The following is a 16,925-nucleotide window of genomic DNA, read 5'->3' as shown; positions in this document are numbered from 1 at the left end:
GGCCAAGCGTGGGTTAGCGCTGCGGATAACGTGTGCTGAGCGCGTGCCGAGGACGCTCGGCGGTCACCGCGAGGCACGCGCTCACGAACGCTCGACATTTTCTTGGTATTTTTTTTTCTGCAACGGGGGCCTTACGGTGAGTAACAACAGCTCCGCTGTTAAAATCTGTTAATCGCTGGCATTCTACTTCAAATAGCGTTAGGAGACTGAAGGGCTCCAGGAATTTTTGTGTTTCGCCATTTTGTGTTTCGTCGCTGGTCTATTTAGCTTTGACGACCGCTCAGGGCATGTACGTAGGGGGGGAGTAATTTGTTTTGGGCGTCAAAAATTCGCGCGAAGAAATTAATGCATGACGTTTTTCAGCATTTGCTCCCTATTCTTGAAATACTGCGAATGGTTGCTAGAGCTCATCGATTTTAAAGCGATGCAATATCTGACATGCAGGTTCGAGCGAAATGGTAAACAGGTGGGAGATATCTTGCTGAAGGATAGCTACTTCCAGCCGTTCGACTTCTACAAAGGACGCATCGAGGACACGGCTCTCCGAGGATTCATCCGCCAGCCAATGCAAACTACGGGCAGGTCTCTGATCTGTTTTTCCTAGACTTTACGTGCGATCGGCAAGACCACCTGTTGTGCCATTACCGCTGTTATATCAGCGCTTACTTTTTACCTCGCTTTTTTAAGCACTACATTTTTCGCTGTCCTCCTGGTGTAGGCTGACATAAATTTAAATCAATAATCTCAGAGATGCTAATAGCACAGCTTGAGGCGTTGTCCTTCATAATGGACTCGAGACGTTGCTTATCGGTCATTATAGAATCTTGAGGACAAATTGTTGCGTCTTGGTAGACACTGGTGTAAACAGCAGGGTAGCCGTCCACCGAAGAGGTCAGGCCGCAAGACAACTCGGGCTACGGGTCTCAGCGAAGATGGCTAACTAAGGCAAGCAAGCGCGGGGCACACACATTTACGCAGTCTTCGAATTGCTTGGCTGGCCAAAAAATACGGCACGTGTTTCTCACTGGTAGGATGTAGAGAGCACTGCGACCCCTCGAACAGGGGATTTCTTGGCTTTACCGATATCCACGCGGAAATGTTTGCCCTTGCACCTTTACTTTTACCTTGCCCTTGGTAATGCTTACTGTGAACTTTATATTTTGTACCCTTTGTATTATCATTGTTGTCTGAATGTTTACCTTTGGTACCCTTTGAGTTTTGTTGCGTTGTTTATGATACCTTGTACGCCGTCCCCCCTTCTGCCGTGCCTTCGGGCCTTTAAGCCTAATGTGGAATAAATGAAATGAAATTAAATGAAATATCACTAAACCGTGCATATGAAAGGCTGACGCTTTGTAACAAAATCTGATGTAATCTAACAATCGATGACAGTGTCACACATTCAAGTTGTTTGTTTCGGATGGGACCGTTCCCTCATCTGGTTTACCATGAATGACAAATACCGTAAGCAGTAATTGTCATTGCCAGTACAACCACTCCAGACAGTGGACATAAACCCACGGCAGGGTTTAGAAAGCTTGCCGCTGGCTAGGCAGCGTCGAAAAGGCGTCATGCCTGAGACCAAATTACAGATTAAAACTGAAAGACGTCCAGTCATCGCCAAAGTGTATCCATCTTCGGTGAGGGTAGGGACAGATATACGGTTATCTATTGTTCCACTGGCGAAACTGACGTCATACTCGAGCTCGGCCTCTCATTGGCTCCGAAAGTGATGTCGCTGTGTCCGTAGTCAGTTGTTCGTGCCGAGCATCCCACCTGCTCATGGGTGCCTTGCTGACGGGGCTCAGCCCACAAGTCCCCGTGCTCTTCTCCATGCCGAGAATATTACACGTGTAATAAAGTTAACCAAAAATATGCGGCATAGCACCACAGCGGCCCGTCAGCGCACGTGTAACTGAATTTTAATGACCTGTAAATCAGGAACACTCGCCTTTATCTTCTAGCGGCAGATGAAATAATGAACGAAACGTTAAGGGCTGCTATTGCGGCCCTCGCACACTTTACTCGAAGGAGACACATGACAACAAGAAATGAGAAATTTCCATGCCCTCGCGCATATAGTTAACCAGCGAAGCTGTAACGGGCTGCATAATTGCCTCCTTTATGTGTATGGTCCCCGCCCATGTAATGCCCTCCATTGAGGGCGTTTAGGGGTACAATTGAAATAAATAAATAAATAAAACTTTATTAACATAAGGATGGCGACGCGGCCTAAGTGGGGGTGGGCGGGGGGAGGGTGGTGTCAAACAAGTCTGGACGACTGTACATTCTCAGATGGACGCCAGTGGCGAGAGCAATGTCCCACAAGGAGGCAAACACCTGCTTGGCTGTGGCTGCGGGTGGATAGAGCGAGTCCTTTAAACACGTAACGTTGCTGGGTTTGTAAAAAAACAAACAAATAAGTAACATAACAAAACTTTACTGCAGAAGGCGGACACGTCGGTCGGCATGGGGAATAAAGGAAGGGGTGGGGGGGGATTACGTTCGGGTCGACGCCTGAAGAGCGCGCGAGCTCCCACAGAGAGAGAGAGAGAGAGAGAGAGAGAGAGAGATATAAAACTTTTATTGCCGCAAAGGCTAATTCTGGGGAGGGGTGGTGGCCGAGGGAGGAAGGTCCCCGGTGACTTTGGCAGCCCGGGCGACGATGGCACCTTGCACCGCCGAATCCGAGCTGTCCAACGCCCTCGCCCAGTGCTCACCGTCTCGATGTGGGGGGAATGGGTTGTGGGGGCATTGCCAGAGGAGGTGATCCATGGTTTGGACCACCCCACAAGAGAGAGGAGCGTCTGCCGTGCAGTGGCGGCTTGAAGCGGCGTTGTCCAGTCCACAAGCCGCAGGACGCCGGGCGGGAGACACTTTGAACGGAGCGTTTGAAGGGCGGGACACTCCCACAACATGTGGTTTACAGTGGGCGTGGCTCCTGTGGAGCAGGAGGTGCAGGCTACTGCGTCCACAGGTTGCTGATCCTGGACAGCATGCTGGTGACGTTTTGGCACATGGGCACGCCAGTTTGCCGAGACACCATCGGTTAGCGCGGCACCAGCCCGTGCCTTGTGTAGAAGTATACTTGTGCGCCCCGCGGCAATCCAATGGGCAGCCGGGGAGCGGGGTCCGGTGGAACCAAATACCGCAACGACTGCTTGGACGCGTGTCTGGCTGCAGGCTTTGCTGCTGAAGGGTCGGGGTTGTATCGTGCGAATGGGACGGGTAACGCCGAGTTGGAGCGCAGTTCAAGGTGCTCGCTCGCGCACGCGCAAGCGGTCTCGCTGCCGATCCCGCCTGCGTGTCGCGGGACCCAGTTTAAGCGTGCGTCCCGCAGTCTGCGACAAATGGCCTTGATGAGATCGCAGGTGGTTCCGACGTATGAGGTTTGGCCAAGTCGATCGAGAGTTTCGTGGGTGCCCGTAACTATTGCAAATTGGTGGTTGCCAACGGCGCCGTAAAGTTGCCTCAATGTGCTCCGCCGCGAGAACTGCCTCGAGGCACGCCTGACAAAGGCTTGATGGGCGAAGAAATTAATTAATTAATTAATAATTAATTAATCAATGCTTATCAATAATTAATTAATTATTAATGAATTATTTAATAAATTGCTTAAATAAATAAATAAATAAATAAATAAATAAATAAATAAATAAATAATAAATAAATAAATAAATAAATAAATAAACAAACAAATGGTACGGATAACGAGCTCGTTTTTGTTCCTGCTTGCGGAGTCTCTGATCGTAGGCTGCCTGCTCTTCGGGGGTGTAGGTACGACGCGTGGCCTACCCATTGCGCAGTAACGTGCAGCCGCTGTTTCCCACTGCCGCATTGACGCTGCTCGGCCCGCGCCGTTGTCGCTTTACCTGTGCCTCACGCAGCATCTCGCTGCGCGCGCGCTCTTACATAAGCCCATCGACACATTCTTCCCGAGCTTACTTCTAACTCCTCTCCAACTTCGCGCAGCTCATGGGGCAGCGCCGGAGAAGTTTTCTGCGTGCACAGGACCACCGGGTTTTCTTTTTGCCTAGCCCTATAAAGCTCCGCTTTAAAAGTGTGTTGCTCCGAGCCAAGTTGTAACGGCTGTAATGTATGTCCCAGGTACGGCGACACAGCGGTGACCAACTACCTGTTCCGAATGCCCGGCGGAATGACGGGTAGCGACCTGTTCGCCATTGACATGCAAAGAGGCCGAGACCACGGCACCCGGCCGTATTCCGACTACGTCAAGCTCTGCCGGAACGTCACCATCGACTCCTTCGAAGACCTCTACGAGAAAAAGTTGATGCCCGCCGCGATAGCGAAACTCTACTCGACCATCTACGGGTAAGTCCACCAGCGCAGGCTGGATGCAAAAAAACATTCAAGAGTAGAAGTCACATGCTTCCTCCGCTCTCGGTGGTTCTACCAGTGATGGAAACACTATACTTCGGCCTTTAGGTAGAAGGGATTGCAGTGACGTCATTTCGTAGTGCAATGACGTCATTTAGTAGTGACGTCGTTAGGCCCGTTCTACGTGACGCGAATTTGCCCGCCAATTGGCTCCTGCAGCGTCATTCGTTGGGCGAAAAGATCTATTTTCGTTGTTACAGCTAATCGACAAATGAATAAGATGGCGTTTACAGGGGAAGTTTCGTGTTTCAGCATTTCGCAATTTGCCACAGCAATTAAAATAGATTTTTGCCCCACGAACAGCGCCGCAGAAGCGAGTTCCCGGGGAGCTCCGTCCCATGTAGAACAGGGTTTGCGGGTTTACGCGTGGACGGCAGGGATTTTTTATTTAACATCTCCCGTACATGAAGCCCGGAATGGTGATTTCGCTCCAACTGTAGGAATGCCTTACACCGCCGTCCCCAACACGGGCGAGGAACAGAGAGGGGAGGTTTTACGAAGTCCCTACTCAGGAAGAGAGAGAGAGAGAGAGAGAGAGAGAGAGAGAGAGAGAGAGAGAGAGAGAGAGAGAGAGAGAGAGAGAGAGAGAGAGAGAGAGAGAGAGAGAGAGAGAGAGAGAGAGAGAGAGAGAGAGAGAGAGAGAGAGAGAGAGAATGTTTGTTATCTAGACAGCCCTAGTCCGGGTCATCGTGCCACAGTCTCTTCATTGGGAGACGGCCGGTTCATATATCTCCCAGAGTCCCCCACTAACCCACAAGTAGAGGGCCGCCAGGAGTTCTTGCGTCGTCTTGATGTCCCCGCCATAACCAAGGTTCAGCCAGTCCTCCCAGGAAGCGATGCGAGAGCGAAGGTGGATGGCACTCGCAGTAAAAGTGACCTACTGATGAATGGTAAGCAGGGTTATCAGATCGCTCGGACCACAATCCACCAAATCGGCCTCAGTTGTAGCCCAAATATAGCCACTAGCGAAATTTTTAAGTAGCCCAACATGGTCAAAACTACTTTTTAATAAAAGTATTTTCCGCGCATATAAAATCGCTTTTCCGCCTATTCTTCTCCAGTCAGGACTTCTGCGCTGCGAGCAGCATGGTTGCTATCGCACCGCGCGAACCATCAGCTTATTCTAGCCACAATACTATCCTGAAGGCCATGCGCCCCAGGAAGATTACCGGGGTGAGATACCAGGAGATACCACCTGTGCGATTTTTCGGCGTTTTTCCTGTACACATGCGAGTAAAAACTAATTCAGAAAGAGATGTATTGTGACAAATTTGTTTACATATATGTAGAGCTTGAAGCAGAAAAGTATGTACCAATGGCTGCATGCGATTTAGCAAGAAGTTTATTGTCCCTTCCCAGTCTAAAATCACAACAGGAATACCGCAAAAACCTAACAAGAATTCCCGTCGTTCTACAAAAATCTTCGTTGCGACAACAGAAGTCCTGTTGTTACGACAAAGCCATCTGTTGTTACGACACACATTTTGTCGTAACGACAGCCAATTTTTTCGACGACAAACATCCCTGTAGTCACAACAGAGCTGCCATTTATGCTACTCTTCACAATGGGGAATAACATTCAAGCCATGTCCTGATGGAACATCAGGATCCCGACAGGACAGGAGTTCGGCGCGACGGAACATCAAAATCAAGACAGGAATACTACACACGACAGAACAGAATCCCGACACGGCAAGAATACGACAAGACCACAGAAATTTTTCTTGCATTTTTGACTGGCTTGACGCAACACAAAACCTTAAGAGAAAATCAACACCCAAACCATTTGTTTCCAATCTCTACAGCTACATACAGAAACTGACAAGGCTTCGTATAATCACACACCTATGTACAAAACGGTAAGAACATATTAAAGACTAGGCATTCATATCTACAAAAACTAATTAAAATAAGCATAACAAAAATTATTCACAAAGCTAGACAGTAGGCAGAGAGCACAGTAGGCTAGAGAGGGATATCAGCCATCACCATCTTAGGGGGAGCGGAACTCATTCGCCTATACGTAATGTTTGAAGTAAAACGGCATAAAAATTCTTGTCCCGCTTGAAACCTCTTGCAGCAGCATCCGTTCCTGGCCCGACCAAACTTCACGTTAAGGAATGTCTCGTACGCCACTCTATTTCTAAGGCGCGTTTTAGTAAGCGACACCTGCTGGTTGAATACTCGTTTCCCACAGCGATTGACACAGGTAGTGACAGCAAAGAGAGCGCGAGCCCAGACATCGCTGACACGGTCGGTTTTCCGGCGACGTTTTTTGCCCTTCTCATGCTCACCCAGAATTCGTTCATGGTATGCGCCCTCTGCCAGATCGCAAGCAAGCGATACTCAGATTTGAGAGCCGAAATTCGTTATCTCTAGAAAAGCACCGAACAAGAGGCAGAAAAAATCGAATGAGCACTTTATATTTTTTCTTTCTAAAAGCTGCAGTCCACTCAGAAGCTTCAGGTTCACAGGAAGTCGCTTCAGCACACTTTAGATACAAGCTATAATGAACTTGTGTCACTTTTCCAACAGAGAACGTTTGTCAGAATGACTGAGCGAAGACTTCTGAAGACAGTCGAGAAAAAGAACTCCCAAGCCGCATGCCCCAACAAGCAGTATGAGCTGCTCCCATTCCATGTTGTCAGGCTCTGCGTAACCAGGCGTTACAACGCCTACCTTAGCGTTTTTTTTCAGAAAAGAAATCAACTCCTCAATTAGTTTGACAGGGTCCGGGTCCTTGCACTGGAAGGGCTTGTCACTCGAATTAGTCAATGATTGAGCTGATAAATTTAAAAAAAAATACCCGGCCGTCGCCACTAACGTGAAACCTTGGGAGGGGGGAAGCTTGCAGTGTATAAGTGTATTCAAACATTGTCTCTCTCTCTTGCCACATGCAAGGCACGCGCTGATTGGGTGCAGGAGAAGTGCTGGTGGGAGAGAAATCGCGCACTTGCCGAGATGGTGACGCCCTCTCGGCGTCTTAGGCCTTGGTGTTTCGGAGATGAAACCATTGGGGCGTAGAGGTATACAGCTTTGGTGTAAAATCTCGTATTTTTGAAGCACGAAGCGTTCTAGCGCGAGGCGTTGGAAAACGAGTGTTCTGGTGTATTCTTTTAGTACGAGTTTTCGCCCACGGAGATGAACATTCTTTCGCGAGGTGTTGGAAAACGAGTGTCCCGGTGTGTTCTTTTAGTACGCGTTTTTGCCTACGGAGAGGAAACGCTCTTGCGCGAGGCGTTGGAAAACGAGTGTCCGATGGTTTAGAACCGTGACTACAGGAGACGATGACAGCAGACGCCCACAGCCTGAGCCCCTAAGGTGATTCAGCCCCAAAAGTAAATTCTGCGGGGCAGTGTACATTTCGCTTAGTACTTCTGCTGCATAGCATGCAGCGTTTCCTACTCTTCGTTGCTTTGATGTGGGATCGCAGTGCCGCCCACTGATTCAAGATTGACCGCAAGGCAGGTGCAATGCTTAGCCATCTCGTCGCACACACACCTACCAGTTTATTCAAGACATTTCCCGAGGGAATGGCAGCGTAGGTTTACCGCTAATGTTGCTGCCTTTTTGGGGCACACGCAAAACCAATCGAAAGTTTCGCGTACAAACTATTCAGTGAGCGATTCAATGTGCGTGGGTAGCCCATCAACCTCTTCAGTACAGGCTAGCTGCCTCGTTTGTCCTGAGGCCTACACAAAATTTGATGCGGAGTTCGCGTTCAGCTAGCAGCGCCTTCACGTGGAAAAAGTCCCTCCACGCATGCATCAGTTACAGGGACAAAGCGGAGAAAGGCTGTAACAAAATCATTTTTGCTGCTAAGAGAAAACGCGCCACGACAGTTGGTTCCTTTGTGGATCAGACGTACGTGCTTACATCCATAATCAGCGAATAATTTGCCCCAAATGTATGTTTAAAAAGTTCATGTCTAAACGGTGGTCCCAGTACCTCTGTAACGATTGCGGCATACTTTGTTCGGCCCAATGTGATCCTCAACCTCTACGCAGAATCGCTGAAGCATCAACTTACCACAGTAGCCAGCTGGTTAGCAGTCAGGAAGCTCCTGTGGTCGGCAACTGGTTTGTCACGATTGCTCCGCGCCCAGAAGCCCCGCCGCAAAATCCCCGCGACGTTAGCCCCATGTCTGAAATGCCCCGTGAGCAAGAGCCCCGCGCCACAATCCCCGCGTGCCAAAAGCCCCGATGCCACTGACTTTGCCCTGAACCATTCTCCCGTGGCGATACAAGCAAACGCCAATTTAAAGCAAAGCTTTCTAGCTCGACCAGCCAATGGTTCTTTCGTGGCGTGCGAGGCAACAAACTCCCAACGTGTCGGAGGCGGCGGCGGAGGGTGGGATGGGGGTGGAAGGTTTCAGTCACGACGCACACTAGATGGCGCGGCGAATTTACCCAGCGTTCCCCACGCGGAAGTACCTGCTCGCCGGCGGCGGTGGCAGCGGCGGCGGCGGTACGGTTTTGTCGTTTGCTTTAGTGACGATTGTTTTGGGCCTGTTTCGGCGCAGCTTCGTGTCCATTGCGCGGTGCCTTCGCACGGCTTGATTAACTTGTTCGACAGCCCCTCCTCTGTAACTTGGACACGATGGAATTAAGTGGTCGTACGGCAAAGATATGTTAAAGATTAGTTTTCAGGGCACGAAAACAAAATGTAGAGAACACTTACACACATCTGGCCGATAAACAAAGACTATCGTTTGCACACTGCTTGCCACGAATGGGACTCCGTTTTCTAAATGGTGAATACCAATTCGGTTGTGTTTTAACAGGTATTACAAAAGCCGAAAGGAGCAACTAGTTATGATAAATAGCGATTATAAATGCTCCCTTAGCTTTCTCGCAATTATCAAACTTACTAAACTAACTAGTTTAAATCGGTATAAACGGGAATCACTAAGCTCACATGCCGAATCGTTTCAGTGTCTGCGCTTCTGTCGCGCGGTGGTGTAGCCCCATGCTAGCCCATCAGGATGGCTAGGTTCCGCTGTCCTACCATTCGAAAGACGCTCCTCTCCGTTTTCTTTCTCCCGACTCACGGCCGGGCTACAGCGGCGGCGTCCACCGCTCTAGCCCGGCCGTGGCCGACGGTGCTGCTGCGTTCGGGACGCCGCCCCCGTTATTTCCAGGTATCGGCTGGCAGAATCTCTGGTTTCACTCTTTTTAGAGCCACGTGTGTGAATTTCAGTGACGTCGCATGGACAATTGTTGTGGGTGTCGCTCAAAGCTTTGATTTCCAACCGAGCATTCCAAGCATTCAGGAGCCGATATTTTCGGTTCCTGAATGCTTTATACCTGTGCTACACGGTCACTTCAAAGGCCTTCGTAAGGCCGTTGAATCGATAGTCTATCGAGTGCCCCATTGTAAATACATAGGGCGCAGTTGTCGAGGAGTGGCCAATTGTCAATTGAAAGTTACCGTGTAGCACAGGTATTAGAAAAAGTGGTAACACAATTTTACACGACCATCTTAAGAAAGAGGTAGACAAAGCAAACTGAGCTTAGAAGGGAAGAGGAAGGAAAGGAGCTGTCTTCCAAATGGCGTTAATCGCGTGGTTATCAAAGCGTCACGTCTCACTCCTCCACCCCCCTCCTCTTGCACTAACACTTAGCATTCCTTCCCCCTTTAGCAGCGCTGATTGGCATACGTAGTCTAAGTAGGGTGGATCCGAAGCCCATGGCTGCGGAAGTGATAACCACGCGGTGAACTTCGTTATTCCGCGTCTGTGGCGAAGCCCAGTGACACTCCGAGGTCTCGGGGGTTGCCACATCGGCCAGGCAACAGCCTGCTCGAGTCAGTGCAACATTCAGCACCAAATGGACTACGTTGCCATGTATTCCATGTAAGTTATACAGGTCCAAAAGGGGCTGGATGTACTCTTCATATATGGCTACACATACGTCATGCCAACATGTATGACAACGTAATTAAATCAATTTATAATTGCAAGACGTGAACTCATAGAGGACGAAAACATTAACCACTAGACGAACCAGCAACTTTGGTGAGGAGCAAGGGGCTTTCGAAAACGGGGCAAAAAGAGCAGCTACCTCGATCTTCTTTCCAGGAATAATGCCATAGGCCTCATGGTCTTGGGTCCAGCGGAAAGCTTCATGTTAGCATGTTTTGCTTTTGTGCGGCGTAGTTTTATATCTTGGACATAGGTCTGCAGTTCCACCTTGCAAGCGCAGCAGCAAGTCATGTTCCCCGAAGCGGATGACAACACCCGTGCACACTGTCAAAGCGATCCGGTGTTAAAATGAATGGCCTCCCATAAACATCACTGTCGTCGAATTCAGTTGTTGCCAGGAAAGAGCACGGCGTCTCTTCCCGCCATGCACCTTGTGCACCGACGCCTGGGCTCTGGAAGTTCACTGCCATTGCCTTTCGTCCGTATCGTCCTTGCGTTTTCTTTTTTTTCTTGCGAGCCACCGTTTACGTACGGGCACGGGCACAAGCACAATGCGAACGACGAAGCGCACAGCCTCCGACGCATGCTGTACCATCTGTGTGCAAAGTCAGTAAAATGCGGACATGCACACTTGTTCGAGAATGTTTGAGAGTGGCCTGCATTTATGGGAAATGCTTGATCAAGAAGCGGTTCCGGTTGTTTAATTTGAGGCACCTTTTCACGCTCCGTCGCCACTGAGCAGTGTGACCGTTGAAGGGAATCGGGCTATGGTTTCAATCAGCGTGCTGCGCGCTTGGCTCCCGAATGTAGCAGATAACAGGATGCTGAGCGGTGACAGAGCATAACAAGACGCTTTAAAATAAATGACGGGCGTCGCTTCTTTATCAAGCATTTCCCATAACAGTAGGCCACACTTTCAAGCGCTCTGAAAGAACTACGCATGCGCGCAGTTTACTGACAATGCAGCCACACCGTGCAGCATGCGTCGGAGGCTTGTGCTCCGTCGTTCGTATTTATTTTTACAGCGTTACGTCATTTCTAGATAGCGGAGGCAGATTTACGGTTGTCGCTACTCGATTAAGCTTGGCAATAAAAACATTACTGTCGTATTTCGGGATTCTAAGCACCTTAATGTTTTGTTTTTGATTTCACCATTCGAGGTCATTCAGCGATAACTTGGCGCTCTCAACACCCTCTTTAGCGCGGACCTCTCTCGAACACAGAGACGCGTTTTTTTGAGATCATTGATTTCCTTGTCGTGCACTGCCTGCTTGTTTAGAATGTCGCCGTACTTTTTCTGACATTTTAATGGGAGCCTTCACCTGTCAACCTGAGTGGGCTAGCAGGATAAGGCGTCAAGCCTACGCCCTATCTCTGCCAGACTAGAACTCGGATCTGCGTCTAGGACGCCCTTCCCAGCGCCTTTCGTTTTGGAGACACGGCAATTGAGACACCGCCACGACCTTCGTGCAGATTCCCCTTCGCCTTTAAAAGACACTTCTAAGCAACCCGAGCAGGTTTCCAGGTGGTTAGCGTACTCACAGTATGAGCGTTTCAGGAAGCGGCCGTCTGTTGGCAGGCAGTCATCGCAGGTCGGACACATGTCTTCCGGGTTGGCCATAGTCAGATACAAAGATGGGCAAAACACGTCCACAAACACAGCACAAAAAACCGTACGGCAACAGCACGATAAGGCGGCTGCGGCTGTGACAAAAATAACACTGCTAGGGAGATTTAGAAACCCACCAACGTGAAAGTTAAAGCAAGAAGAATTAGGGGGGCGTCTATTCACCACCATCGCCACTACCCAAGTGCCGAGCTCCAATTTCGGCCACCAGGAGGAACACAGCAAAAGCGCGTTGGGATGACGTCACAATGGCGGGTTCTTGAAAGAACGGGCAGCTATTCCTTGCTGGTAGTGTGAAAGTTTCAGCAAGAAGAATTAGAGGGGGTGGGGGGGGTCTATTCGCCCCCACCGCCACCGTCTAACTCTACGGCTATTAATATTATTAGTTGGGTTAATCCACTTGGAGCCCCACCTTACAGGAAGCACCTGCTCGACACTGTGCTGATTTTCATCAGAGAAGCCGGCATTGAGCATTGCTTCTAGCTGCCACTCTTTCCCTGTACTCCCTACTCATTACTTCCTGTCCCATTTCCGACTCTTGACCGAGGCCTCCGGTCATGTCAAGGGGACTTCTCTCCCTCTTTTCTTATTTCAATAAACGTATGTTCATTTATTCATTATCAATTAATATTAATATTAACATTAACACTTCGGGTATTATAGCCCAATCTGGTTACCGTGGTGGTAAGGACACTTGGTGCGCGAGCGGATTCCATGTATGTAGTGGATGCGGGGTGAAGTAAAAATAGAGGAGATTTGTGCTTTCCGGATCACAGATACGGCTTCACGGTATAGGGTGGGGTGGGGACTGGGAAACACTGCCTTCTTGCGCGTAGCGCGCAGAGATGATGTCGGCGTGCCTGATCTAAACCTTGTGATTGCCAGGCTGGCACACACCTGGTCACAGCATCGACAGACCCGGGGAGGTTTTTTCGGGTAAGCGTGTGTGCTCGAGCATTGCGTCCAAGTTGGCGCGGCCGGAGACACATACCAGCGTGATCTTGTAAGGACGGGTGCGAAGGGCGCAGTCTAGGGTGTCATAGGCACGAGGGTGCGTGGCGTGACAAGCTATATTTCGTACCGGTTCCTGCGAGTCACGAAATACCAAGATTGAGGGGCAGGGGGTTCGACTTTGACAGCGTATGGGGCAGCGGCCGCCATGGAGAACGTACACGGCGACACCAACAACCGCATTTAGACAAGTGGAGCATTGGCGCTTACAGCGTCAGAAGGTAATAACACTAAAGAGGGGAGCAAAGTTTAACAAAAAGAAAACGGAGAGGAAGTGCGGAAGAAGCGGCGCTAAAAAAGGGGGAGAGTGGAAGTGCACACGGCGGCGGGGATATGCAAGATGACTGTATCGGAGAATAACGTGCATGTAGAGAGTGCAGACAATCGACGCAGAGCTCGTAGAAAGACCCCCGCTTATTTAAAAGATTGCGGAACACTTCAATATGTACTGTATGCGTTCGAAAGCAACGAATATTCCTCGGTGGTTTTCGACATCCATTTCTTTGCGTGAGCCCACAGACGGTGGTCGTTCCTGCTAAAGGACACACATAGCCAACGGGAACGTTTGGTAATTACTGAGCTATTGTTAGCGGTTTCCTACATACGCCGGTCACACAGACATTTTCCAAATGAGGAAGCACGTATTTTTGAGGTTCTCGGGCTGTATCGCTACTTTTTTTTTTTTGCTTGTTTGTTTCCTGCGAATTCCAAACGCTGTAAGCCACGCCTTGCGAGTCAGCGGAGATCCAACAAAAACATTTTTGCGGTACGTGCAAGGATTTTTACCACTCGCAGGGACGTGCGCGACATCGACCTGTTCTCGGCCGGCCTCAACGAGCCCGCAGTGGAAGGCGCCGCCATGGGCCCCACGTTCCTATGCATCGTGTCCGAAATGTTCAGCAAGCTAAAATACGGCGACCGCTTCTACTTCGAGCACGGTTACCAGGCGGGATCTTTCACACCAGGCAAGTGCATAGAGTTCTGGTGCGGGGGGAGGGAATACGCATATTAAATTTAAGGAGCCATGAAGACAAAATACAAGTTTTGTTCATTAAAAAAACTGCTTTGTCCCGTTAACAAAGATACCAATTATGCAACATGCTGCAAACAAATATTCCAGATACTAAATAATACAGACGAAGCAGTGGCGACACCCCAGCCACTTTTCGGAGACGTCTCTATGACGTCACAGTGTCTTGTTTGTGGGATTGACGGCGTCAGACTTAAGCAAGCCACCGTCAGTAACATGACTCGGCGAATGTAGTTGGGCCTTTAGTTCCGTTTAATCATATTGGCACCATTTACCGCAACCACGCAAAGGGAATATGCCCACTACGTCATTGCTAGGTCCGACGTAATACGTCAAATAGCCCGTTCCCACTTAACGTCATCCCTGGCCTCTCAAAAAACTCATCTCCGACCACCGTCCCCGTAACGTCTACTTTTGTCCTGGGTTCCTCGTGCTTTTCAGACGACACGTCGGCATGTCTACGAAGCTCCTTCCTAGCTACACTCGACTTTATCAAGTGTCGAGTAAAGTTATGGAAAGGACGTATGAAACGGAAAGTTACGAAAGGGACGTAGCTCCCGTACAACGCTACTCCGCCCAGCCGCCTACAGTCGCTGTGCAAGTCGTGCGGCTCAAGCCGTACTGAACGACACGCAACATCGGGACGCGTATAGGCGTTTCCTAGTCATCACAGCCAAGCGACAAGTGGCGCCGTCTAGGGGCATGATTGAAGCCACCGGGACGGCGTTGAACCACGGGGGGGATGTTGCGGACTGATGTCCGATAGATGGCGATGAAGTCGGAAGCTCGCTAGAGCTTCGTTTGATACGGTGCTCGTTTGCGCTATGCCCTTCTCTTAACTATACTGTAAATGCATTTCGCTACCTCGTCGGCGCTTCATTTCAGTATCACTAAATATTAACATGCAGTTAACGCGCTGATAACTATATTTTTGAAACTTCCCACATTACGTCACTCCTTTACCCACCGCGGTTGCTCAGTAGCTAAGGGGTTGTGCTGCTGAGCACGAGGACGTGGGTTCGATTCGAGGACGTGGGTTCGACACTTTCTGATGGAGGCGAAAAGCAAAAAAAAAACACGTGATTACGAGATTTCGGCGCACGTTAAAGATTACCAGGAGGTTAAAATTAATCCGGAGCCCTCCACTACGGCGCGCCTCATCGCCTAAATAGCGTCGGCGCTTTAAACCCCACAATCAATCAATCAATCAATCAATCAATCAATCAATCAATCAATCAATCAATCAATCAATCACTCACTCACTCACTCACTCACTCACTCACTCACTCACTCACTCACTCACTCACTCACTCACTCACTCACTCACGCACTCACTCACTCACTCACTCACTCACTCACTCACTCAATCAATCAATCAATCAATCAATCAATCAATCAATCAATCAATCAATCAATCAATCAATCAATCAATCAATCAATCAAGCAAGCAAGCAAGCAAGCAAGCAATCATGACAATCAATCAATCAATAAAGGACGCAATCATGTCAATCCTTTATTAAAGCTCGCCGTAGCGCATAATTTGAACGTCCTTCAATAGTTGTTTCATTTTCCATCGCCGGAACGGAGCTGAGTGAGTTATCAAAGGCTGTTTCCTTCAAATTAAACAAAGTCGTATTTTGTGTTCATAGCCCCTTTAACACGAGGCGGGTTTGCACAAGCTGCTGTAACAAAACTGCCTCTAAAGGGGCTCAGGACGGTGTGTTTTACTATTGAAGCCTCAAAGGTAGTTTATTCAGCTCAAATCGCATTAGCTGGATTCGCGTGATAAAGTCGAACATTTTGATTTTATTTGCCCTTGCCTCGGGTTTCTTCCTGCTTTTCTTTTTGAACAGAACAACTCGAGTCACTACGTGAAACAACCCTTGCCAAGATCATATGCGAGAACACCGGGATCAAGACGAAGCTCCAGAAAAACGTCTTCCGTTTGCCCTCGCGGTAAGTTGTACGCGATTTCTTGTAAAAGCAATGCAGGCCCAAGAATGGAGGCGGTTGTAGTAGGAGGGACTCCTCACTCGTGGTAAATTTCTTTCGGTGCCTTCATAATTGATCGATTTTGTATCGTGCCCGTGTTGTAACCCTGCGTTTACTAATACTTGTGTTGAGAGATTCACGCTTGCATGCTTGAATCGAGTGCAGATCGCATACGCAATGCTTACTGTGATTACAATGGGTAATCGTTTTTATTACGCATCATTCCCATGTTCACAGAAAGCGTATTATCTCGCTGCCTATTCATAATATCAGATGTGTGGAATGCCGTGTAAAAAGAAACATTAAAAATGTATTTTTTTGCTATGTCGACACATTAGATATCAGTAGTGGGTGAGGGGGTCTAGAGAAATAGAAAAAAATTCTGGCTTTTTTGTGTGCTTGGCCTATAAAATACTTTAGGGCTAAGTGCTCCAATGCCTACTTAGTGATATCATGTAGCATTAAATAAATACCACTAAATATTTTTATTACATTTTGCGATGTAACCGAAAGCACCCCACAAAGAGCAGCGAAGTTAAATGCACCATCTAAAGGAAACCAAGCACTGCCGTGTGCACAGTCTATGCAACATAAACTTGACAGTATGATTCAGCGTGACGCGCTAGCCCTATCTGCCGAGATATCAGCTTCGTGCAGTACAGGTTCCGTAACTATTTGCGATATTCGACGCCTCTGAAGAATATATGGAAAGCGTAATCAGGAACGTTAAGCCTAACACACTGACTTCCGCAGCGTCGTACGTAATCTGCATTTTGTGCATTTACGTAATATTCCGTATTTTCTTCTCGCAACATTTTATAGTTTTAGAAATGCAACAGCACCATTAGGCCATCATCCAGTGACTTAAGGTCTGTTGGGGGGTTGGTTAATGGTCTGAATATCACGGAGAGGGGGGCTGGGATATTAAATGTGAAAGGAACTCG

General features: G+C 48.8%; 1 protein-coding gene across 1 annotated transcript in view; it reads left to right on the top strand.

The window, feature by feature from the left end:
• The window catches only part of LOC144160115 (peroxidase-like), a 38,583-nt gene that overhangs the window by 20,772 nt on the left and 886 nt on the right, over positions 1 to 16,925 (top strand). Inside the window, exons 7-10 of the mRNA XM_077691721.1 lie at positions 445 to 582; positions 4,108 to 4,332; positions 13,755 to 13,924; positions 15,843 to 15,945. Of these exons, the coding sequence (XP_077547847.1) occupies positions 445 to 582; positions 4,108 to 4,332; positions 13,755 to 13,924; positions 15,843 to 15,945 (636 nt within the window). The remainder of the gene's footprint in view (positions 1 to 444; positions 583 to 4,107; positions 4,333 to 13,754; positions 13,925 to 15,842; positions 15,946 to 16,925) is intronic.

The sequence above is a fragment of the Haemaphysalis longicornis genome, unplaced genomic scaffold (genome assembly GCF_048455015.1).
Source record: "Haemaphysalis longicornis isolate Haplotype H1 unplaced genomic scaffold, Haemaphysalis longicornis Haplotype H1 scaffold_10, whole genome shotgun sequence".
In the NCBI taxonomy this organism is placed as follows: Eukaryota; Metazoa; Arthropoda; class Arachnida; order Ixodida; family Ixodidae; genus Haemaphysalis; species Haemaphysalis longicornis.
Note: the sequence above shows the minus strand (reverse complement) of the source record. Positions and strands in the feature narration are given on the sequence as shown.